Source organism: Seriola aureovittata, chromosome 9, assembly GCF_021018895.1.
Source record: "Seriola aureovittata isolate HTS-2021-v1 ecotype China chromosome 9, ASM2101889v1, whole genome shotgun sequence".
Taxonomy (NCBI): Eukaryota; Metazoa; Chordata; class Actinopteri; order Carangiformes; family Carangidae; genus Seriola; species Seriola aureovittata.
The window spans coordinates 7,729,284-7,752,156 of record NC_079372.1 but is presented as its reverse complement, the minus strand read 5'-3'; the positions used below and the strand labels follow the sequence as shown (position 1 = coordinate 7,752,156).

At 42.7% G+C, this 22,873-nt stretch overlaps 2 protein-coding genes across 3 annotated transcripts; one reads left to right on the top strand and one right to left on the bottom strand.

The window, feature by feature from the left end:
* Window positions 1-514: 514 nt before the first annotated feature.
* cttnbp2nlb (CTTNBP2 N-terminal like b) lies at window positions 515-17,497 on the top strand. 2 transcript variants are annotated; one of them, XM_056384700.1, is made up of 5 exons: window positions 515-639; window positions 3,253-3,360; window positions 12,638-12,889; window positions 13,477-13,584; window positions 14,991-17,497. In XM_056384700.1, the coding sequence occupies exons 1-5, from the start codon at window positions 634-636 to the stop codon at window positions 16,290-16,292; spliced, it is 1,776 nt and encodes a 591-aa protein (XP_056240675.1). In that variant the 5' UTR covers window positions 515-633; the 3' UTR covers window positions 16,293-17,497. The 2 variants fall into 2 exon arrangements, with proteins under 2 accessions (XP_056240675.1, XP_056240676.1); XM_056384701.1 differs by lacking the exons at window positions 515-639; window positions 3,253-3,360 and adding an exon at window positions 11,092-11,342.
* A 108-nt stretch (window positions 17,498-17,605) lies between these two features.
* On the bottom strand, window positions 17,606-22,864 carry capza1b (capping actin protein of muscle Z-line subunit alpha 1b). Its single transcript, XM_056384703.1, has 10 exons — window positions 22,655-22,864; window positions 21,297-21,360; window positions 21,113-21,164; window positions 20,879-20,942; window positions 20,581-20,787; window positions 20,416-20,495; window positions 20,112-20,190; window positions 19,939-20,010; window positions 19,271-19,333; window positions 17,606-19,119 (listed from the first exon to the last, which is right to left on the bottom strand). The coding sequence occupies exons 1-10, from the start codon at window positions 22,691-22,693 to the stop codon at window positions 18,979-18,981; spliced, it is 861 nt and encodes a 286-aa protein (XP_056240678.1). The 5' UTR covers window positions 22,694-22,864; the 3' UTR covers window positions 17,606-18,978.
* Window positions 22,865-22,873: the final 9 nt, after the last annotated feature.

The window sequence follows — 22,873 nt, the reverse complement described above, 5'->3', positions numbered from 1 at the left end:
ATAGACTAAATGCTGCAGAACTAGAGGAGTTGTGGAGGAAACGTGTTGAATTGTCGCAATGCACGTTTGTCACTCTTTCAACATGCTAGACTAACCCTCGACTGAGCTGCAGGGCCACAGAGTGTGTTGTGATGCTGTCATTTGGCCATCAAGAGGAACCACTACACTGTGTAAGACGATGCAAGTCCTCTTCCCCGCAAGTGTCAGTGTTCTGGGGAAATAACCGGTTCTACGAGTTTTTTAAGTAAGCCTACGGATTGTGTTTGAAGGAACAAATTCGCAATTTGATTTTTTTTTTAAGTTAAAACTACTACTACAACAACATATCTGAAGTAGTAAAGCTGTACATTCAATTTGCAATTAGGGCAAATCTCCACATACAAGGCTGACGCTGGGACACACTGCTGTGTCTGAAACAAAGAGGTTTATCCCCACAGCCTCGGGAACGCCCTTATCCCCGCCCCCTAAAAGACGAACCCGCCAGCTATTGGTCAGATTGCTGCACTACGCTGTTGTTCGCACTCGCCTTTCTCGGAGCAGGAGTGCCTGTGACAGTGGACTGCTTTGATTCATGTCGCTGTGGAGCCTCATTTTTGGATTGGGAGAACAATTAATGAACATAGAACAGAGCGTATGAAGGTATGTTTTTTTTTTTTTCTGATTACGGAAGGTTGTGGTAATATTTGTTTCTGGCCTCCAGGAATTCAATCTCCAATCTGTTGCGGCTTTTTAGTTAGAAACCAAAATGCAAAACTCCAGGTCTCTGCTTCATCTGATATTTGCTCGTACTATATATGGGGCTTTGCCATTTCTGGTTATCTGAAACTTTACTGTCACAAACTACACAGGACTTTATTCTAAATGGCAAAGCCAAAATTATGTGTAGATAAATCGTAGATAATAGCAACACTCGCTGAGATCCAGGGGTCTTATGTTGAGTTGATTTTCAGGCTAATGGGTGTGAGTACTTTAGTCCTATTGATGCAGTATTGATTTCACCATCATCACTGCAGGAAATCTATATACATGATAGCTAATTTAATGTTCTTGGGATGTTTGCGACACATAGCAATTGAAGTGAATGTTGCCAGCACGGAAAATAGTGACAGCCCCTTGTGCCAGACAAAGGCCCAGGACGGCAGGTGGATCCTCTGCTGTTCCTGAGCAACCACTGCGATCAGTTATTGCTTTGAACACACTGAGCGGTCTGATCCTGCAGGCTGGAGACATTAGCGCATGGCCCTTCCTGGTTTCACAGCCAACATGAGTAAAGTTCAACCCAGACTTTGTTTTGTTACCTGAGAGAAATGATTTCAAAGGAAAAAAAAAAAAAAACAGGGTGAGGAAACAATGAACTGTCTGTACAATACACACAGAGGCGGGGTGGGGGGAACACTCACCACAGATCAGTGTTGTCAAATTACCTGTTATATGCTTCTATATTGACCTGTAAATCTGGCATGAATGTAACATCTCATGACAAGACCATTCAAATATTTACACTGGCCTGTTATTAGCTCGACTACCAAAAGCCAAACTGCAACAACACCGCCACTTGAAACTTTGCGGGCTACGGAGTGGGATTCAGGGACTTGCTCTTGAGTGATGATTCCCGTGGTGTGGGCATCCCTGGAATGTTGGAGTGATTTTCCATGGGAGCTGATTCACAGATATCAGGTGACACATAGTGAGTTTGGCCTACATTGACAGCCACCAGCTCAAACACACACTAATATCGAAACTAAACTAACTATAATATCAATATGTGTGTGTGTGGTTTGGCAGGACAGGAAACCAGCCTTGCAATACATGTCAAGTTAGTAGCCAGTAAATAACTTACTGATTCACACTTTGTTGCTTTGCTGTGAATGTGCGGTGAGCCACAGAGTGCACCGAGGAATTTTCGTTGGAGACACTTAAAATGTTCTGGGACGCTGCTGCAAGAAAGTAAACAGCACCCTTGAGATGCAACCTTGGTTGGCAGTGGGCAGGAGAGGAGAGCTTTGTTTAAAGTGAAGATGAGGGCAGTTGCTTTCACTTTTAATAGAGGCTGGGGTGAGAAATCAAAAGGAAAAACTTGGGTGGAGTAACATACAGCAACAATTGCAGATGCTTCTGTAGAGATCACGAGGGGTCACTGAGAGGTTTGATGGGCGTGAAAATTATAAGAATCACAAGCTATGGCTTTTGCTGTGGTGATCTCAACTCAGCTGATCAACTATAGATTTGGGACCCACGTGACAGTCAGCACTCGCCAACATCATCATCATCAAAACACCCAGTGAGGGAATGTCTTTTGGAAGAAATCCCTCAGAGACTTGTAGAGTCTATGCCGAGGAGCAGTGAAGCTGTTCTGGTAGCTGGTGGTTGACTTTACTGAAATACTAAATGTTGGGTTTTTGCTTTAATTTGACAGCAAGTATACATTATGCAGACTACAAAACCCTTAAGGCGTCCTGCACTGAGCTTTGTTACTTGTCAGTTAGTTTATTCTTGATGTGAGGAGTGAGAGACAGGCTGATCATTATGGCCTCTGTTATCTGGCTTCACAGCTTGCACATAACTTGTCAAACACGTGATTAACACAGCCACGCTAACACAGCACTGAGGATAACCTGACAGCGACCTCGCCCCTACTTTAAGAGATGAAGTCAGTGTTTTGTCATCTTCTTCATTTTGCGAATGATGACGTCAGCTGTGTGAAGAGTGTTATGTCTGGTCGCTATGACTAGACTGGACCCAGCCGATGAATCAGAGGACACAGAGGATGGAGGTTGGGATGGCTAATCCCTCACAAGTCTATGCCACATTAGATGTTTCAAAGAGTCACATTCGCCTGATAGTCTTCAGATGGCATTGAACCTCTTGATAGATGGTACTGAAGCAGAGCAGGCAACTGTCCTCAGTCCCTTAGCAACTTAACATGCAGATATGCTAATGACTTCCTGTTTATAACCCTGAGCACAACCCAGTGAGGCCACAGATGGGACCCCAAGTCCCATCCTATATCAGCTCTGTCCCTCCAGTAACTGCTATTCTGCAAATAAATCCCTTTGCAATACCCGAAGCATTCGTGTCTTATGTATTGATAGATCATTCTGATTGCATTTTATGCTAATTTGTTTCTTTTATATAATAAAAGCAGATTTGCAAAAGCAGGCATGGTATCATGTTTATCTGTTCCAGTAAGAATATCTCTTTCTTCTTTCCCTGTGTTCCTCCCTCTCTCTCTCTCTCTGTCTCTGTCGTCAGGAGGAGAAAATGAATGTGGAGGCTCTGAGCAGAGCAGAGCTGCTGACTCTCCTCAGTATCTTGGAGGGAGAGCTGGAGGCCCAGGATGTGGTCATACACACCCTCAGGGTGAGTTGGACACTACAACTTAGAGACACAACCCCCCCCCCCCCCCCCCCCCCCCCCCCCCATGGACTTTAGGAGTGTATGTACATAAAGACTGAAAAATAAATAAAACACTCTTTTTGTCCTCTCTTCACTGAAGACATCCTCAGACACTAAAATTAACCTGCCTCAGCATTACAACCCCAAAAAAGAATGTCAGCTAACAGAGAGGGGATGTGTAAACAGGAAAATGAGGAAACAGAGCTGATGAAGACAATGGCACCAGAGCCCTTCTGGTTTCCCAGGCCAGCACCAACATTATTGCTGGTCAGACCATCTTTGGTCACAGCTGCAATCAGTGTTTTTCATTTTTTTCCCCCAATTAAGGCACTATTCAGTCCTAATTTGTCTACATTATCTATAGGTCCACCATACCTGGTGTGTCTCCAGCGTGTGTTGAGTGACTGTTTGTGCTCACATTTGTTTTAATTTGGGGAAACTCCCACTGCTGCTAAACAGAAACAAATTTTAGATGACCTCTGTATGTTTTAGGTACCATGTCCACTTGGACAAACTGAATGCACACACTGGGAACATCAAGTCGGACGTTACTCAACAACAACCTTATCACATTTCAGATGTCATACGCAGTTGTTCCTTTTTAATCCTCAGTTTTGTGAAGCTCATTCGCAAATATTTCAAAGAGATAGTATATCTTTCTGCAGCTACAACGCTCTGCAGTGTTTGTCTCTGATTGTCTCCATGACCGCAGCAGCTGCTCCACGGTTAGATGAGGCTACTTAGGCCCTGAATGCATGACTCATTGTCTGAAATAGTGGTTGAGGTTGTGATGAAGACAAGTAGCAACCGTGACTGTCTCGTTCTAATAGATAGGCCTTCATAGTGAAGTTTATCTAGAAAGCAAGAGAGGCTGTAATTATGAGATAATTTCAGTGTCAGGGCCTGAGGGGGAGCCGGTCTTACCACACCAGCTAAGATACATTTCGAATGGCAGTTGCCCAGATCTGAGGCACGCAGGGTTTGACCCGAAACACAAAACAAACACACACAGAGTCATTCCCTGAGGACAAATGTACAGTCGCCTTGTTGTCCGTACGTATTCCCCTCTCTCTTGCTATACTGCTCGTTTCCTCTCCCTCCTTTCCTCCTTCTCTCTTCCTCACACACAGACATGCTACGGGGGGTCTTTCATGTTTGACCGTGACTTGTGTCCTATCTGCCCCCTCACTCACGAACACACACTCTGTTGGTCTCTGGTGGGCCAGTTAGAGGCTGCGGTGTTTATTGTGGAGAGGATGTACAGAGTTGTAGATTCAAATCACTGACTTCCCTTGTACCCACTGAGGGGCCTGTACACCCTTTTAACAGACTGGTCCATGTTAGGGCAGATTATGTGTGGACATGTGCAGAGGGGAGTGTCAGGGGTTGATAGCAGGTTAATGTGTCCAATATTGAGCACTGTGTTTGTGTATTAATTTGGCACCCAGGGAGTTTTTCTCTGCCTTGACTTTTTTTATTTTCATCTTCCCACTGCAATTTTTTTTTTTCCTACAGAATCTTAATATGCCACAAACAATTCCTATAACAGCGTTCTTCTCTAACTAGCGCTCTCTTCTCAGTGTTGTCAACATGGCACATTAACCAAGCTCACTGTGTGCCAGTAATGTTTACTTGTGTGTGAGGACGGTTGACAAAAGACAAAGAGGCTCTCAATTCCTCCCCGCTCTTTTCCTCCTTTTAAATATTTTGTCCTTTCAGCAGCAAGTACTTGGGATGCCTCTATACTGCTCGGGGCAACTGTATCCAAGCGCTCCCTTCACTTGAATCCCCTGAAAATTTGGAACTGTATAAGTATTAACTTACTTACAGCATGAGATGGCTTCACCTATGGGACTTGTCTCTACAGATTCTCGATTTTATTTTTCTAGTTCTCATTACTAAGGGCACAGATAAGCAGTTTTACTGGAGGGAACATTCCTGAAAACATGACACCAGAAACAGGTCCTGCATTCCAACAGGAGTGGCATATCTTTTCAGTTGATGATTGTCTACATCTATACAGTAACTAAAGCTTTTATTATCTTCTCTGTGTTAGGCAAAAATAGCATAAATCCAGCCTAGAGCAAGTTGTTAGTAGGTGAAAAGAATGTTATTTACAGAGGTGGAAATACACATAGGCGAGAGCCTTGATTACCTGCCTCTTAAATACTCGGTGAGGGAGCTCTGAAGTCTGTCTACTTAGTATGAGACATTCAACAACCAGGTGAACACAGTGGGAAACAAATTTTTAACACTGGATGTGGAAACAAACTGTGATATGGAAATACAGTGGCAAGGAAGAAAGTTAACCTTTTGGAATGACCTAGATTTCTGTTAATTGGTCATAAAATGTGATCTGATCTTCATCAGTCACAAGTGTAAACAAACATGTGCTCAACCTAATATGACATATACAATATTTTGTGTCTTTATTGAACGCATCCATTTCACATTCACAGTGCTGGTAGAAGAAGTAATTGAACCCTTATGGATTCAATAACTGGTCGAACCTCCTTTAGCACAATACAGGCTCTTCCAGTAGCTGCTGATCAGACCTGCAACTTGTTCAGGAGGAACATTCTTCCTACAGAACTGCTTCAGCTCAGCCATAGTTTCTGGTGTGAGCGGCTCTCTTCTGGTCATTCCATCAGCAGAGCTTCAGCAGGTGGACAAGCCGCCCTGATGTCTTCCTGTCTTCACGATACCTTGATAAACTCTGGAATTCATTCATTTTCTCATCCATGGCATCGAGCTGTTCAGGCCCAGAGGCAGCAAAGCAGGATCAAAGCATGATGCTCCCTCCACTGTGCCTCACCTTTGGGATGAAGTTTGCATGTTGGTATGCGGCGCCCCTTTTTGCACCACACATAGTGCTGCATGTTCTTCCCAAACAACTCCACCTTAGTTTAATCAGTCCACAAAACATTTTCCCAGCAGTGTCATGGAGTGTGATGTTTTTTTTTGTTTTTTTTTGTTTTTTTGGAGAGCAGTGGCTTTCTCTGTAAGGTCCTGCCATGGACACCATGATTTGCGTGTAGTTGACTCATGAACAGAGATGTTATCCAGCTCCAATGATTATTTTAAGCCTTAAGCTGTTACACTGAGGTTTGTTGTCACACTACTGATCATTCTGCGTTGTACTTGTGGACTCATCTTAGCTGGACGCCCACTTCGATGGAGAGTAGCCACGGAAATAAATCATCTCCATTTATAGTGAGTTTATCCAACTGTAGACTCACGAATATTTTAACTCTCTGAGATAACTTTGTAACCCTTCCAGCTTCATGCAGATCTACAACTCTTGATCACAGCTCTTCTGAGATCTCTTTTGTTTTTGCAAGGAATGGCTTGTGAATAGCCAACTTGAAAGTCAAAGTAGCTGTAACCCACACCTCCAGACCTACTTACTTTTCTTGCCACTGTAAACCTCACGTCTGCGCCAAGGGACTGCTTTCAGTTTTTTTTGTTTTTTTTTATTAAAGACTCTGTGGCCTCCAGTACCTGTGGTAGTGAAACAAACATTTCTGTTATTTATTTGTTTTTGTTTTTTTAGCCAGGCCATCAGGTTTGTGAAGTTAAAATGTTACAGTCATGCTCAGCAGGACCTGTTTTTGCTTTTTTTTCGTATTATGTCATATCCTGTAATCCTAAAATGCTTTGTCTATTTTTGCAGGCTGACGTGTTTTCCTGACTCCATAAACAATAGGGCCTGGCTAGAGTGTGCTGTTCAGATAAGATTGTATATTCTGTAACTTAACAAGAATCACTGCACAATTTTGACATGTTGTCAAGATTGGAAGGGGAAAATACGATAACACAAAAAAAAAAAAAAAAAACTCAGCAGAAACTACATGAAAGGTATCCTTATAAAGCAAGGAACTAACTAATGTAACACTGTAATGCACACTGATCTGTGATGTCAGTGAAGTGCTTCCATATCAACCACCTGAGCCTGAGGCCTGAGAGAGTAAAGCTCCCTGACCTGAAAACTCTGAGATGACATCAAAGTACCTTATGCATTTATTGGTTAAAAAAAAAAATAGGTGCACAGAAACACATACCCACACACAGCACATCACACACACCTCTTCCCTAGGATGCCTTTTTATGGCATCCTCTCTTATCCATAGACCCAGTTAGAAACTAAAGGTTCATATCTGTAATGTAATGAACTCCACCCTTCACAGCTATTTGCACTGAACCGGAGATTATTTACCTGCCACAAATAAAATAGTGATAAAGGAGGTCAGGCCAAACTGAGACAACAGCCAGTCTGACATAAGAAAAATCACTGCTTTTTCAACGAAGCTTCAACGTCAGTGAATTGCCCCTCCAGTTACATTTTTGACTCTATTTCAAGAAATACCAGAATACTTCCTTGTTCCACCTAATGATATGTTATGCCTCTCAAAAATCGCTGCCTGACAAAAGTGTGAGAGCACCTGCTTCCATGTTTCATCACTAACCACTGATGATAACATTTGAGGCAGTTAAAGATTACTTGGAAGTTGCCTCATTGCACGGCCCATAAAGTAAAGTGAGGTTTTGTTTTGATTCTTCCCAGTTATCTCCGTGCCATCTGTGGTTAATGTGTGGGTGGGAGGTGTGGAGGATGCAGCTTAAGCCTTAAGCACACACCTCATCTCACTCCTTCTCTTTCGTTCTCTCTCTCTCTCTCTCTCTCTCTCTCTCTCTCTCTCTCTCTCTCTCTCTCTCTCTCTCTCTCTCTCTCTTATTATTCTTTTGGAGAACAAAGCATGTTGACAATTACACAGTACCTTCAGATCACTGCGTGTATAATACCCCCAAGTGACCAAAATCACTACACTACCTTGCAGCAATGGCATGGTCCCTCACTAACTTACACTACAATGACAAAGTGGGAGCCTACTTTGCCAAGCTAGAAACAGCTGTAGAGCAGTACACCTGATCATTTCAGGACCTAGATGACAAGTGTTCACATCCTGGGAATGTCGGTTCATAAGAGAATGTCTATCTAAAGGGATCTAAACAGTGAACTCTCTACTCTCCACCTCTTTAAACTTGTTTTGGTATCACAAATTTACTGTGGTTCAATTTAAACACTGTCACCAACCTGGTGTCCGGCAGCATCTGACAATCCTACTGTATGCTAACTGTCCAGCAGTCAGAGTTAGCTGATTAGCTGCTTAGCTGGTGAGGAAGGTTGAACATCTATGTCGCTAATGGTAGATACATTTCTCAGGATTTGATAGCGACCACAACAGATGCTAAAAGAAGAGTGAATACTGAACTTGCATGTGTCAACGTCGTCTGACACACGACTCCAGAGGATCGATAAAGTTGCTCTGTGTCTCCTCCATTTTGAAGTAGGCAACTATTTGCTAACACATTAGAGATAACAACTTCATCAGGTGATAATATGTCGAGCCATTTGCACGTTAGCTTCTTCTGCAGCTCCTCTGACAACAAGCGGCCAAAGAGATCAGTGAGTACGGGTTTGAGTTGGTACATTTGCAGTTTGGGTTCTCACATAGACAGTCTGTGGGTTCTCCCAAGACAATACTGCTGATTCTTACCCTGCCAAAGTGTTGCTTAGCTAATGATTATGTTGTCCATAGTTGCTAGTTAGCTAGTCATTAGTCCCCAGCAACAGACAGTCACGCCAAACTCTATTTCTAGCGCTAATCCCAACAACAAGGGCATTCCTGTGTATGTGATATGTTATTAGTCCTTATGGTATTTTTTTTGAAAATTGCACAACTGGTGCTTTAGAACAACACACATGAGGCATGATTGAATCTTAAGAGGACTTGATTGTTGTTTGACTGTTTGAGCTTGTAGCCTCACCAGCTCTGTTAGAGCAGATGTGTCACCTGCCAAGGCCTGCTATTCAACACTGATGACAAATGGCACATTGACTATATTTCCTGTCCATTCCCCATGATCAAAACTGCACTACTCAAGTCTTATCTTCTTTACGTCGTCTAGTAAAACATTGAGGCCAGAGACAGAAATGTGCACTACACGCTCTGCAGCTCCCGTTGCTCTGTCTGATTTTCTGCTCTGAGAGAAACAATGACTTGTCACTGTGCTTTTCTTGCACTGCAGGTTTATAATCAGAATATCTCAGAAAAAAACAACTTGTTTGGTTTGAAATAACAGAATAGAACTGAAAGGCAACCTTATACCCCAGTTTATTTTGATGTTTTACAAAAGTAAGATGTTGGAGCATCTCCTCTTGGGAAGACGCTTGCACTGGACTCCTTAAGTTTAAGTTCCATGAAAGATCCTTTTCATATCTGACAGGTCTGTTCCTGCTGTCCTTTTGTCTCTCTGTGTCTAACTGTTCTTCTGAAAGGCGGACTAATTCACCAGGAATGCATACTTTCCCATAAGCCCCACCGCAAAGCTTCTGGATTTGAGATGTTACCCTGGAGACAGCCGCTTATGCAAAGAACCTTATGCAGCATGGCACACACACAGTAAAGCAAACATACGTTAGCTGGATGCTCATAGATTCACACACATATAGCAGATATTCACATGCGAATGCATATCCACACAGTTTTATAGCAGATAATACATTTGCTATACACCCGATACCATTCAGAGCTGCAACTTTGTCCATGCTGGCTGCTGTGTTCATTGTGTGAAAGTCATTTCGGAGGCTCAGTACGGAAACAGGACTCCCTGGCTCTTTTCATTTCACACAAGGGCATGATTGTGCCCTGAAGCTGTAGGTAACTAACTGACCGAGAATTTCTCCAGGTGAAAAGCATCAGGTTGTCTTTCACACCTTGTTACAGCTGTGGGAATGCATTAGAGGACACAGGCTTTTGAAGAAGGCAATGATCATGCATGAAATTGTAGAGGAGCTCCTGCATGCAGTAAGGTCCGTTACTTGGTTCAAATTCAAAAACAAATTATTGATTATCAAACGGGGACAAAAAGTAAATTCATAGCATATAATATATTTCTTCCCACAACTAAGTTAGAGAGACATTTATCATCAGTAGCTGGGCAGAAATGAGAGCTTTGCAGCAGAGAGGGTTTGGTTCCTATGCTCTCTCATAAAGGAAAGTACACTCTGTCATTATGATCAGATGTGTCCTGAGAAAACCATAAGAGACCAGACCCTAGGCTAGGGCTACTGCACGCACACACAAACCCACGCACACACCCACACCCACACACACAGACACACACACAAGCCAATCTCAGCATACCCCCTTTAATGGCCTGTTTAAACAGTTATTTAACTCAGGAAGCTGCAGTTTTGTCTCCAGCGAGATGAAAAAGCTTTACAGCTTTACCCCAAAGCCCAGCACAGTAAACATACACACAATGGCACACACATACACACACATACATTTTGTATTTGAAAAAAGAGACACAGACTATTACACACATACACTCATACCCACTCTCACATATTGAAGCCTACTGGGTCAGACATGGAGACAATGCACGAGACTGAGGCATTGAGACAGTGTCTTTGTGTGAGTCCTGTAATCTCTTCACTGAGGGTCGCATTCTTTGTCCAGCCAAAGAAAAAGCCTCAAATACAGCCTCCTTACTGATGTCCTCGGGGTGTGTGTGTGTGTGTGTGTGTGTGTGTGTGTGTGTGTGTGTGTGTGTGTGTGTGTGTGTGTGTGTGTGTGTGTATTTGTGCTGCAGTGGTCTGAGAGAGTGTGAGAAAAAAGGGTCTGACAGAGAGGCGGAAGTGGAGGGAGAGGCATTTTCTGAGAAATGATGATGGACCGACAGAGGAATGTGGTGCCATGCATGTTTGGGCAGAGGGGATGACGGGGAGCAGAGTGACCCAGAGATGTTTTGATGAGGACTGCATGGGGAGACGGAGACGGGTGTCCCGGAGGCACGTGGAGTGAGCCCTTTGGCATGTGCTTGCATCACTAGCACCGCCAGCTGACCCTGCATGCCTCCAGAACTCAAGCCCTCCAACTGTACGTAGTTAATGAGACCTCCTGATGACATATCAGGGTGACCATGAGGGAGGTCAGCAAGGCCCCATCACGTTTCAGCTCATGTCTTGTCATTCCAGCAAGTTTCTCTCAAACAAGCTAAAATTAGTTTACCTTAATTTATTTTATAACCCAGGATCTAACTTTTACCCTTAAACAAGGACACTATCACGTTTTATTCAATTATTTTGTTTTAATTTAGGTATAATCAAACCACTTCATAAGAGACAGCTCAGTGTGTGTGTGTGTGTGTGTGTGTGTGCGTGTGTGTGCGTGTGTGTGTATATGTGTATGTGTGTGTCTGATTTCATGGCCTGGTCCTTCACCCCTGCATCCCTGGGGAGGAGTTAACATCTGTCCCTGGTGGGGGGTTGGACAGCCGTGCCTCACCTCTTCTTTGTGTTTGGTTTGAGGGGAAACACCATCTGCTTGTGCTCACACTGACAATAACATCACCCCACACAGATTTCCTGCATACACACATACACACACACACACACACACACACACACACACACACACACACACACATACATACATACTCCTGAATCTATGTTCAATGGCGATATGAATGCCTTAAGTTATTACCTACAAGTCAGTCATCTCTCATGCATCATGTGCTGAAGTGCGTGTGTGTGTGTGTGTGTGTGTGTGTGTGTGTGTGTGTGTGTGTGTGTGTGTGTGTGTGCGTGTGTGTCTTTGCTTACACAGTATGTTTGTGATGAGTTACTTTGTGTTTTTCTTGGAACTGGCCGTCGGGCCTCATATTATCTTCTTCACACATTCTTTCCTGTGCTGCAGTGTAGAAAGGAGAACTCATCGATCAAAACCATTTACTGACACACGTGAACATACTGGTCATTTTTTTTGCTCAGTCAGGGCTGAACAGGTACATGGACATTTATTAATCTTCCCTTCCTGTAAGCCACAAGTACCGAGGCATTGAGGCCATACTCAGCTCTTGGATTTCATCTGATACTTGCTCGTCTCATTACCTCTGAGCCACACATGTGTATGTATGTTTACATGTCTTTCTGTGTGTGTGTGTGTGTGTGTGTGTGTGTGTGTGTGTGTGTGTGTGTGTGTGTGTGTGTGTGTGTGTGTATGTGTGTGTGTGTTTGTTCATTCATCATTTGGTAAAACTGATTATTTAGCAGCCGTTCTTGGAAAGAGAGATTCCTTTTCAATCTGAGAGTCAGCACATGAGCTAATGTATGTTACTGTATCCGCCTAACACAATTATGTGTGTGTTGCATGTTTGTGTGTGTGTCTGTTAGGCTCAACACAGAGATGCTTTCATCCAGGAACGCTACGGCCAGTATGACCTTAGCGATCCATTCCTGGCGCTGCAGCGGGACAGCGAAGCTGTGGAGCGCCAAAACACACTCACCCCGCATCACACCCACCAGCAGGGTCGAGTGGTGGGCCCAAATCCTCTGGCTGTGCTTAAACTGGTCATGGCTCACTGCAAGAGGATGCAAGACAGGATGATGGGACAGTTGGCTGCTGCTGAGAGCAGACACAGGAGGGTAAGAGGCAATGCGCACTCGTATACAGCCATGAACTAATTCTCTGTGACTTCTCCAGCTCTCATGTCAGTTTTGTGTGTGTGTGTGTGTGGGGGGGGGGGGTTTGCAAATACCCAGTGTCACACAGGGGCTCACACTTGTACAATAGGCTTGTTGTGTTGTGCAGCATGTATCTATTTGTCTCCATGTTTCAGCCACTGTAGACTTGGCTTGGGCGAGTGAGGCAGACAGACAGCAGCCACACCCAGGCCTTAGAGGGGTGATATGGAGCTTCATTACAGCAGATTTATGGGAGTGATAAACACTCAACTTATAGACTGTCTAGGAGTCAACTTTAGAGAGCTGATGAAAAAGACAAAACCTTGTAAAGAAGAGGAGGTTCTTCTATGCATGCTGATTAGTCAGGGGACAGGTTTCACAGCAGCAATACAGTGTGGAGCAGGAAATTTCTCATAAGAAAAATAAATCAAAGAAATGTAATTTGCCAGTTTGAGAAGGGAGTCAAATTCATGCGCTGAATCCTGCAACAAGAAACCTGTCTGCATGGGATGTCATATAATTGTTTTATTTGGCTGTATGCTTGACAGATGATAGCTGATCTGGAGGAGGAGAAACGACGGCGTGCCCAGGACTCGGCACACAGCGATGATTTCGCCGTCATGCTGCAGACAGAAAGAGACAAACTGCTGCAACAGGTGTGACTGACATGTAAAAGACGCAAAGTTTACATGAACTGTTCTGCTGTGTGTGTATGTATTTGTATGAGTTTCTGTTTGGTTTTGGAGAGTCGAGTCTCAGCGAAAGTGGTGCTCACTTGCTGAGAGACAGGAACATCTGCTGGGAGAGATTTTTCTGCTTCCTTTTCCCTCCCTCAGCTCCTCCTCCTCTTTCCCTCTCCTCTGCCTGTCTGCACAGTGTGTAGCTGTGATTTAAAACCCAGCGACTGAGCAGGGAAGCATCAGTGCAGCTCCACTGTTGTGTAACTCAGTAGGGTGGAGAGTGCTTGGCCTGTTGAAGTAAAGACACACACAGGCACCCATACGCACAGGCACAGGGCTGTTCCATAGGAAACAGAGGAGGAAGAGGCCATTGTTTAGTTGTCCAGCAGCCATGGGGCTTTTATGGCCTCAGGAAACCTGAGATAATGGATGTCCATGTCTAACGCAAGGTCAGCTCGCGCTTGCACACACACACACACACACACACACACTGTGTGCGCACAATCAGCACCATACAAACTGCACAAGGGCCTTATGTAAGAAAGGGTTCCTGCATGTCTCCCAGTATTCCTCATGCCTTCCTGTCCGTGTTGTTTTCTTGTACACTAATCATACACACTTGATTGTATTTCATCACCTCCCATTTCCCTCTGTTACTCATCAAAGCTTCTAAGCGGTCTGGTCACCCTCCTATGACCTCACTGCAAGCTGAACTTTCCATAAACATGCCTCGCAAGCAAATCATTCTTAGATAAGGAGAAACATGAACAACTGCTCCTCTATCTGTCTCTTCTCATTCTGAAGTGACACATACTGTACCTCATCCCCTTTCCTCATCCTGTATGACTCAAGTGGACTTAATGTAAGTGTATTTCATCAGACAGAACTGCACATAGACAGGGCCGAGAGAAACGGGGATTGATTACCTACCAGGGATGTCAGCCATTTTGAAACTGACCGCTTTGTGCTGTCCAAGTGGGCTCCATTTTTATAAGCTTTGTGTCTAATAAAACAAATAATACATGTTTTATAACACTTGATCTATTTCAGATAAGCTATTTGAATGAATTAACATCACTGGATGAAGTATCGTATGTTATTGGCAAATAATGGAAAAATGTAAAAGATAAGAGAATTATCTTTATAGTAGTATAAAAAATAAAGTCCATTTGAACATTTATAGTCAGTTGTTATTGTATACAGATATATTGAGTTTAGTGCAAAATACATATTAAAATGTTTTATACAAAAAAAAACCAATTGTATTTTCAGTTGTTTCTCTTTCTGTGTTGGGTTTAATGCAACAGAGCAGTGCTCTTTTGCCTCCTTGTGGTCAAATTCGGAAGAGCTGCCTTGCCTTATTTCTCTCCCTCTCTTTGTAGTTGGACGTGGAGCGTGCAGCTGTGCGGAGGTTAGAGAAGGAACAAGCACAGTTGGTGAGCAAGGTGGAGGAGTCACTGTCCCAGCAGCAGCAGCTCTCCTCCGGTCTGACCCTAGAGCTCCAGAAAGCCAGCACCCAGGCACAGGAGGAGGCTCAGAAGGTCTGCAAACTTCGCACCTTGCTCCAAGAGGAGACCAGTGCCCTGGAAAAGATCCAGGGGGTTCTTGAAAATGAGAAGAGCAGGTCGGCCCAGCTAGAGGCCAGGTCTGAGAGGCAGCTGGCTGAGTTTGACGCAGAACGGGAGCAGATGAGAGCCAGGATCAGCAAAGAGGAGGAGAGGAGTAGGGAGCTTGAAAGACAGGTGAAGGAGCTGAGGAAGAGGTTGGCTGAACCTGAAGGATGTAAACAGGAGGTAAAGGAGACTGTGACGGAGGTGAAAGATGCACTTTCCAAGATGATGGTGGTGTCCACCTCTGTTCAGACTGAACCGGATGGAAAGGTAACTGTCACCCCTAAATCCACCTCACTGTCAAAGGTCAATGGCCATCACACACATAAAGAGACCGAACCAACGCAGGAAGGGAGGGGAGCAGAAAATGGAGGGGTGGTAGAGAATGGGGGAGGAGCACCTTTGCATTCCCCTCTTCACCCTCATCCTCATCCTCACTCTCCCTCCAGCACAGCCTCCTCATCTCTCTCCTCTTCCCCCATTTCCTCCCCCGTTCTTGCCAAGCGTCTGGGCAGCCCAGGTTTCCATCAGTCCTCGTACCAGGCCGGAGTCAACCAGCGATTCCAAGCTGCCAGGCACAAGTTCCAGAGCCAGGCTGAGCTGGAGCAGCAGCAGCATGGTGGGCCTCTTTCCCCTAGAGACCTCTCCCCCACCACCTCCTCCATCCCTCCCCCATCAGAGCACAGCACAGCTAAGCAGCTGGCCCGCAACACGGTCACTCAGGTGCTGTCCCGCTTCACCAGCCAGCAGGCTGGAGTCAAGCTGGCACCGATCAGCAGCTCTCCATTTGGTACAGACTACCGCAATCTAGCAGCTTCTCCTCCTGGGGGCAGGTCGCCTTCTTCGGGGCCCCTGTCTCCAGGCATCCGCTCGCCCCTCACTCCTCGCTCAGAGAGGACCCATCCTCCTCCTCCGATCCCTCCCAAGAAGCCAGGCATGAGTCCAACTCCAGGCTCCCCGAGTCACTCTGCTCGGACCAGCCTCTTCCCTGAGCTGACCGGGAACTGTGGGCACAGCAACAACGGGCAAGAGGAAGCCAAGGAACCGGACCTTGTTTTATCGTCTAGCAGCTAACGGCCAGATCATACTCAAAATAACTGCTAAATGAGTCAGGCCTTAATCAAAAGTTACTGTAATATTCATCTTTGCTAGCCCTTGAGCACACTCATAATCAGTAGTATAGACATTTCAAAGCTGGACTGGTTCAAACAGATGCGTTTAGGAGTGTGTTGCACCCCTACCTCTATGCCACAATTTGAGAAACAATTGGGAAAGAATATAATATAGTATATTATGGAGTCTTTCATTGGATTTAATTATTCTTTTAAGAACTTTCCTGTCTTTATTTCTTCATGCAGAATATTTCTGAGTGAAATTTTGGAATTAAAATAATTATCTCAATCATTTTCCACTTTAACCATATATTAAGGTTGTTGAGAGACCATGTATAAAGAGACCTTTTGGTTCTGAAGAAAAAAGTGACAATGGGTTTTCATAGCACAACACTCCTTTCCTCTTCCCTTAATGCTCAAACTGCCAGTCCTGTTAGAATAAGACTTTAGTCAGATGCCAGACTTTATAGCAAGTAGAAGGATTAATCCATGGATGTAGAGTGTAGCAAATGTGTAGCTATCACCTTTTCACAATAGAATAGTGAGTAGTTTTGAAATGTTTTCCCAACGGATTCTTATGCAATTCTTGCAGAGATGAAAAGAATATTATACTGTAAATAATTTCAATGAACATCACATGCATGTGCTGTTTTTTTTCTATTATACTTGTCATGAATACACTGAATCTTATCTTGAAAAGGGAGAGCACACTTTGCACTACATTACTGTAAGATACTGTACGTCTACGATTTCAGATGTTTTATTCAGGGAAGATTCATTTCTGTTTCACTCAATCCAAGAAGGACTATGTGTCATGATTATGCGATAACTCTTTGGAGTATTCCATCGATGAAGATAAAGGGGACTAAAGGTTTGAATCTTGCTACTGTAACAACTGTTTCTATAGTACATGTCAAATACTTTGCATAGTATTGTGTGTTGTCCTAACAGTAATACACATCAGATGTTCCTTTTAGGTTTACAGTGTTTTCACATTTTGTTTTCTATCTTTTAAAACCAAGAATTGAAAGTAATTATTTTAGCCTATCAATAAGTCTGTCGATTTATGCACTGCTTGTCTGTGAGGGGCTTTAGTAAATATGCATATCATCAACACCTGCAACACCTAGAGCTGTTTTAAATAAATTACACTTGCCTTAACGCTTACAGCGTCTCACAGTTTTTTCCCACTAAAACAGTTCTGGCTGGCAGTCTTCTGGATCTTGACTGATCGGCTATGGAAGGTGTATGTGACAGCATGAAAGTGACAGCCGAGATGTTCAATCCATTTATTTGTACAACAGAATGGGGCAGTACAGTCTTGAAGTTTATAACTGATCGGCACACAGTTGTAGTATAGTGTGAGGGTTGAACACAGAACTTAAGTCTAGCTAACAAGTAACTGATCCAGAGTCAGCCTACTTAGAAGACATGTAACACATACAGTATGATGTGGCCTTACAGAAGTCATGTAACTTAAACAGAATATGATCTTGCCTTACATGGCAACTGTTTTGCATTCACTTGGCTTTGGCCAATACACAAACAGTTAGTATTCTAAGACTCCAACAAAAAACCAGCATATTAAAATAGAAATTTGCATACATGGATGGGAGGATGGAGTTCTTTACCATAGGAAAGAGATTTTGGCAAATAAATCTTGGTTATTATGAATATGTTTCCCTTTCACAAAGGAAAAGCTGTACAGCAATGGAGGTGGTGTTGCCAAAGTAAGAGACCAGAGAATGCATTATAGATGCAGCAGCGTAGAAGTTGCTTTATCTTATTTCAGTCATCATAGCTTGCATTGGTGGAGACACATACATCAGTGGAGCGCAACAGAAAACAAGTAAACATTCCCTCAGCTCTGACAGACACCGACAAACATACAGGTCTACAGTGCAGGGACAGAGCTATGCTGAGGATCGTGCTACTCCTAACTGTTAACAGGTTAAAATACTGTCAATTTCTTTAGCAATGTATAACTAGGTTCCATGTCAGTTCAGCAATACTATAAACCTATCAACAGTTAAAATGTCAGATGACTGCTATTCATTTTCCTGCCAATTTTACTGACGCGCCTGATTTCGATTTCCACAAAAGAAACAAAAACTTTAACAAAATGAATATTTTCCTGTCCAATATCATACCCTGATATGTGATGATGTGCTTAATTTCTCTCATCAGCTGCCTTGTGCAGTTCCTTTTTTTTGTCCCGGTGTGCTGAGATCTCCACTGTGACGTGATCACAGTTCTGCATCAGTTTGACAAAGAAAAAAATATTGCAATTTCTGACACCTGAATCTAGGGAGGTCGGCGATACCTCAGACAGCCGAAGGAAGATTTGCTCCTTTAATGTAGCAGTCCTGAGCACAGCCCTGCACACTGACCCAACACAACTCTTTTAACAACACACATCCAGAAGTAACCAGTTCCTCCAAACCATCAATTATCTCCATAACTGCAACTTCCTTACAGCAGACAGATACCTGTGCCTAACAGTCTGCAAATCTTCAGTTATACTTTTTTTGTTTGTGTTTTTTAAAATTATTTCCTTGCCCCATACTGACATAGTTTTGCTTTGGTTAGTCCTTGCGCATGTATAGGTGGGTTGTGGGACAAGTGGAGCGTGCGTCCCTGACCACCCACTAGGCATTCTGCATCTCCTTGCCAATTTTGTAACTTAGGATCTTATTCCAGTCGATCTTAGTGCGTGTAACAGGCAGCTGACGACGCAGGGCCTTAAAAGTGGTATCAGACATGGTCTGGTAGTTCTCACTGATTGCAGTCTGAGGGCAAAAAGCAGAGGAAAACAAGTATCAAGTATACTATTTGTGCATTTACTTAAAAAATGTTTCTTTATTTATGTTTCCATAAAAGTAAAACATGTTTTTATAAACATAAGTACATAAAATGTGTAGTCAATGAAAGGTATCTTACCTGGTAGTCATTTTCAGCATTCTCAATAATGTCAACAAATTCCTTGGCTGTCTGGCTTTCATTCTGTTTTAAAAACACATATACAATCATCACCCTTTATCCTACTAACAGAAATAGCACGGCCGGTCTAATACTATGTATCAAGTTTGCAGTTGTAAATCAATATTTGTGAAATAAGCGTATTGTGTAGAAATTATTTGTATTTGTAAAATAAAAAGTGAATTCTGAGAACAAATGATATAATTGGTGAGGTTAGAGAAAGACTCTGAAGGAAGAATTACTTTTGTGAACATCTGTGTACAGATACAGAGCAGAAAACTGCGTGTAAAGTTCAGCACTCAAAGTTCCCACTGTTTGTGATGCTCAAATCAAAATACAAGTCATTTTAGCAAATACAAAGCAACAAAGTCTTTTCTACACATGCACATTTTTTGTTTACAAATACAAATCTTTTGTACACATGCACAAACTTGCATTTCTCATGCAGATTTACTTTACAGGTTTACAAAGGTTGATTTTCAAATACAAACTTCGGAAATAATTATGAACATCACTTTACAATCACAAAATTTTTTTGATCCTTATTTGAGTCCATACAAAAGTAAAGTTCAAACCATGCGAAACACTGCGAGAGCGTGTTTGTGCCTGTGTATTAAATCTTTACTTACAGTTACTGGTATTGATTCTTCTACCTCCTTATGGCTAACCAGCTGCACATTCCCATCTTCATAATAGTGCACCTGGAGACAGAGAATAACTTCACTAGTAAGTTGGTGTTTTTTTTCAAGAATATTCTTCCTTGCTGTAATTTATTCAGATGAGCACATTGAACTGAATGTACCTGGATTTTCAACACTCCCACCACCTGAGCAGTGGACTGACCAATGGTAAGCTTCCACTCTGACCTACAGCGACCATTCCTGTGTTACAGAAATGAAGAGAAGTCCTATATTACAATAAGACAGCAGCATCAAGAATGTTTATAAAACTGAAAGACCAATTATTTCACTTTCACTTTGTTTAAAAATATACACAAGTCCTTTGTGATAGAGCTATATAATAAATATTAGTAATATATCCTCTAAGACACACATATATCCAGATATGTATAAAAAAAAGAGCTGTTTGCAGGAGGATCACTATACCAGAAGTTTTTGGGTTGGAACTGATGTCCCTCAATGCAGGCTATGATAGTTTGCTGACCATCAACAATCTTTCCATATACCTGCAACACACACATTATTGTTATGGGTAAAATGTAATCTATATTGATTAGAATGCTATTTTGTCACAAATTTTGTGTGCCCTACCGTGCAGACTCCAGTAGGGTAGTGCTCCTTGACATAGGCACTAAGGGCAGTATCACAGGCATCTCTCCAGCTTCTCAGGGCTGTATCTCCGTCATACGGCTGCACGTCGCTCACCTCTTTTCTTAGGTGATCGAAGCGGAATGACAAACGGTTGCGGGGGTCCAGGAAACGTCCCTGACCCAAGTCACCATGCTCTGTGATCAGCACCTAAAAAGAAGGGAGAGGAAAGACTGAAAAAGTCTGGCTCAGACACTTGCTCTTCTGAAATAAATATGAAACACTTATGGATGAAACATACCGGTTCATCATAGCCCTCTAGTTTGGCAGGAGTAAACTGATCCATGTTGTACTGGGCAAAGGAGCTAGACAAACAGAAGGGGAATAAAAGTACGGTAGACATTCATAACATGACATCAAAAGCTTTCAACAAATGTTTTCCACTGACCATTCTGAGAACACTGACTGTGCATGCATTTTGTTAAATTATGAATATTTGACTTTCAGACGGTACTTATAATTGAATGTTACTTACTGTGAAGCCCCCTCCCTAAGGAGGTTGTCATTATTGAGAAGGAGCCGCACATCTAGCAAAACAAAACAAAAATGTTTGTGTAGCGCTCTTAAGAGACAAAACAATAGTATCAGAGGTTAAGTAACTTACATCATACTCAATGCATATCATATATAATAGGCATCTTGCCACAACTGCTCCTTACCATTGAAGACTTCATTGAACTCTCCTGGGGGGGCATGAGTCACAAAGTTGGCCGCTATGCGGACCTATGGAAGCAAATTAAATGTGACCAATTAATTATGCAATCATGATATTGTCGGAAATATGACTTGCCATACAATGAACAGAAAGAGTGACATAACATACCAATACCTACAATTAATATGTTTTTCACTGTTTATAAAACAAGACAATCCATTAACATACTTGAACAAGTCAAAAAAGTTGAAAAAATGTACTTTGTTAGGAATTTGGCATCCAGTTTAGACACTGTCATATTGCCATAGCTGATGATGAAGATGCACTTTTAATTTTGCAATAATAATGCCTTGGTTTCAAAGAAAAATCCGTCAATAATTACATTAATAGCAGAAAGCATGTTTTACTAAATAATAGTGCACAGAGAGTATAACTGATATAGTTTCATTACAGCTTTTGTCATTTAAGGGAGGGAGAGGGAAAGAGGGAGGTGTCTACCTAGGAATAAACATCAACACAATGTAAGCAGTGCACTTCACTACAGAATGGACACTGAATTGGAAACAGCTTGTCTAGACGATGTATCATGTCTCTATAATATCATGCCATCATCTTGCCCTGAATTTTCCCGTTGACTATCAATAGACCTTAAATCTTAAATGTCTCTTGACATTACCACTCTAGTTTCTAGCTTTGAACCAGCCTCGTTGCTACGTGTCTACAGGGAAAATTACATGTTCCTGTATTCACTTTTCCTAGCAAAATCACTACGCAAAGTCTGTCATTCATAATACTTTGAGCCTTGCCTCCAGCTGCCACTGGTATAACGGAGGGTGTCACTATCAGACTCCATCTAAACTGCAGGCACACATATCCCGATCACAAGCCATGTGAGGCTAACACGTATTTGAGCTGCAACTGAATCTGTTTGACCCAGAAATCCAAAGCAAAGTAACGTTAGCCGCTAATGTTAGCTAACGTTATATGAGAGGAATACGTAGCCCACTCTGTAATTACTGCAGACTAGTATAGACATTGGAACACCACTTTTGGAGGTGCATCGTTACATATGTGTCCATTAATTTGGTTACAACTACTAAAAAGTTTTCAGTCAAAGTGTCCAGTGGTTAAAGCCCTCTAACGGCGTTTTATCTAGCCGCTAGCCAACTATAAGCTTTAACTAGCATTGGCTAGTTAGCTAATCGTAGCTTAAAAACACAAGTTTAGCATTTCGATGCGTGACAAAAAACTGGCGTTCTCTTTCCGAAACTTAACCGTTCACTCATGTGAACATACAACACGGATAGCTCTCCACAAATATGAGAAATTACCACTGAGTAAAGAATAAAATTGTCTCCAAACCTTCTCCTCATCTGACAGCGGCTCCTCAAAGTCAGCCATCTTGGCTCTTTGTGACCCCACCTACCCCAGCTGACTGACAGAACCAGTGCGGAGGTTTTTATTAACACAAGAAACCGACTAACACAAAGTTATTTGGAAAAATATATCTTGTCAAAAAACATATATCACTGTGCTTCTAGGGAAGGGACTCTCTGAGTCCAATAACTATGCACTCGCACA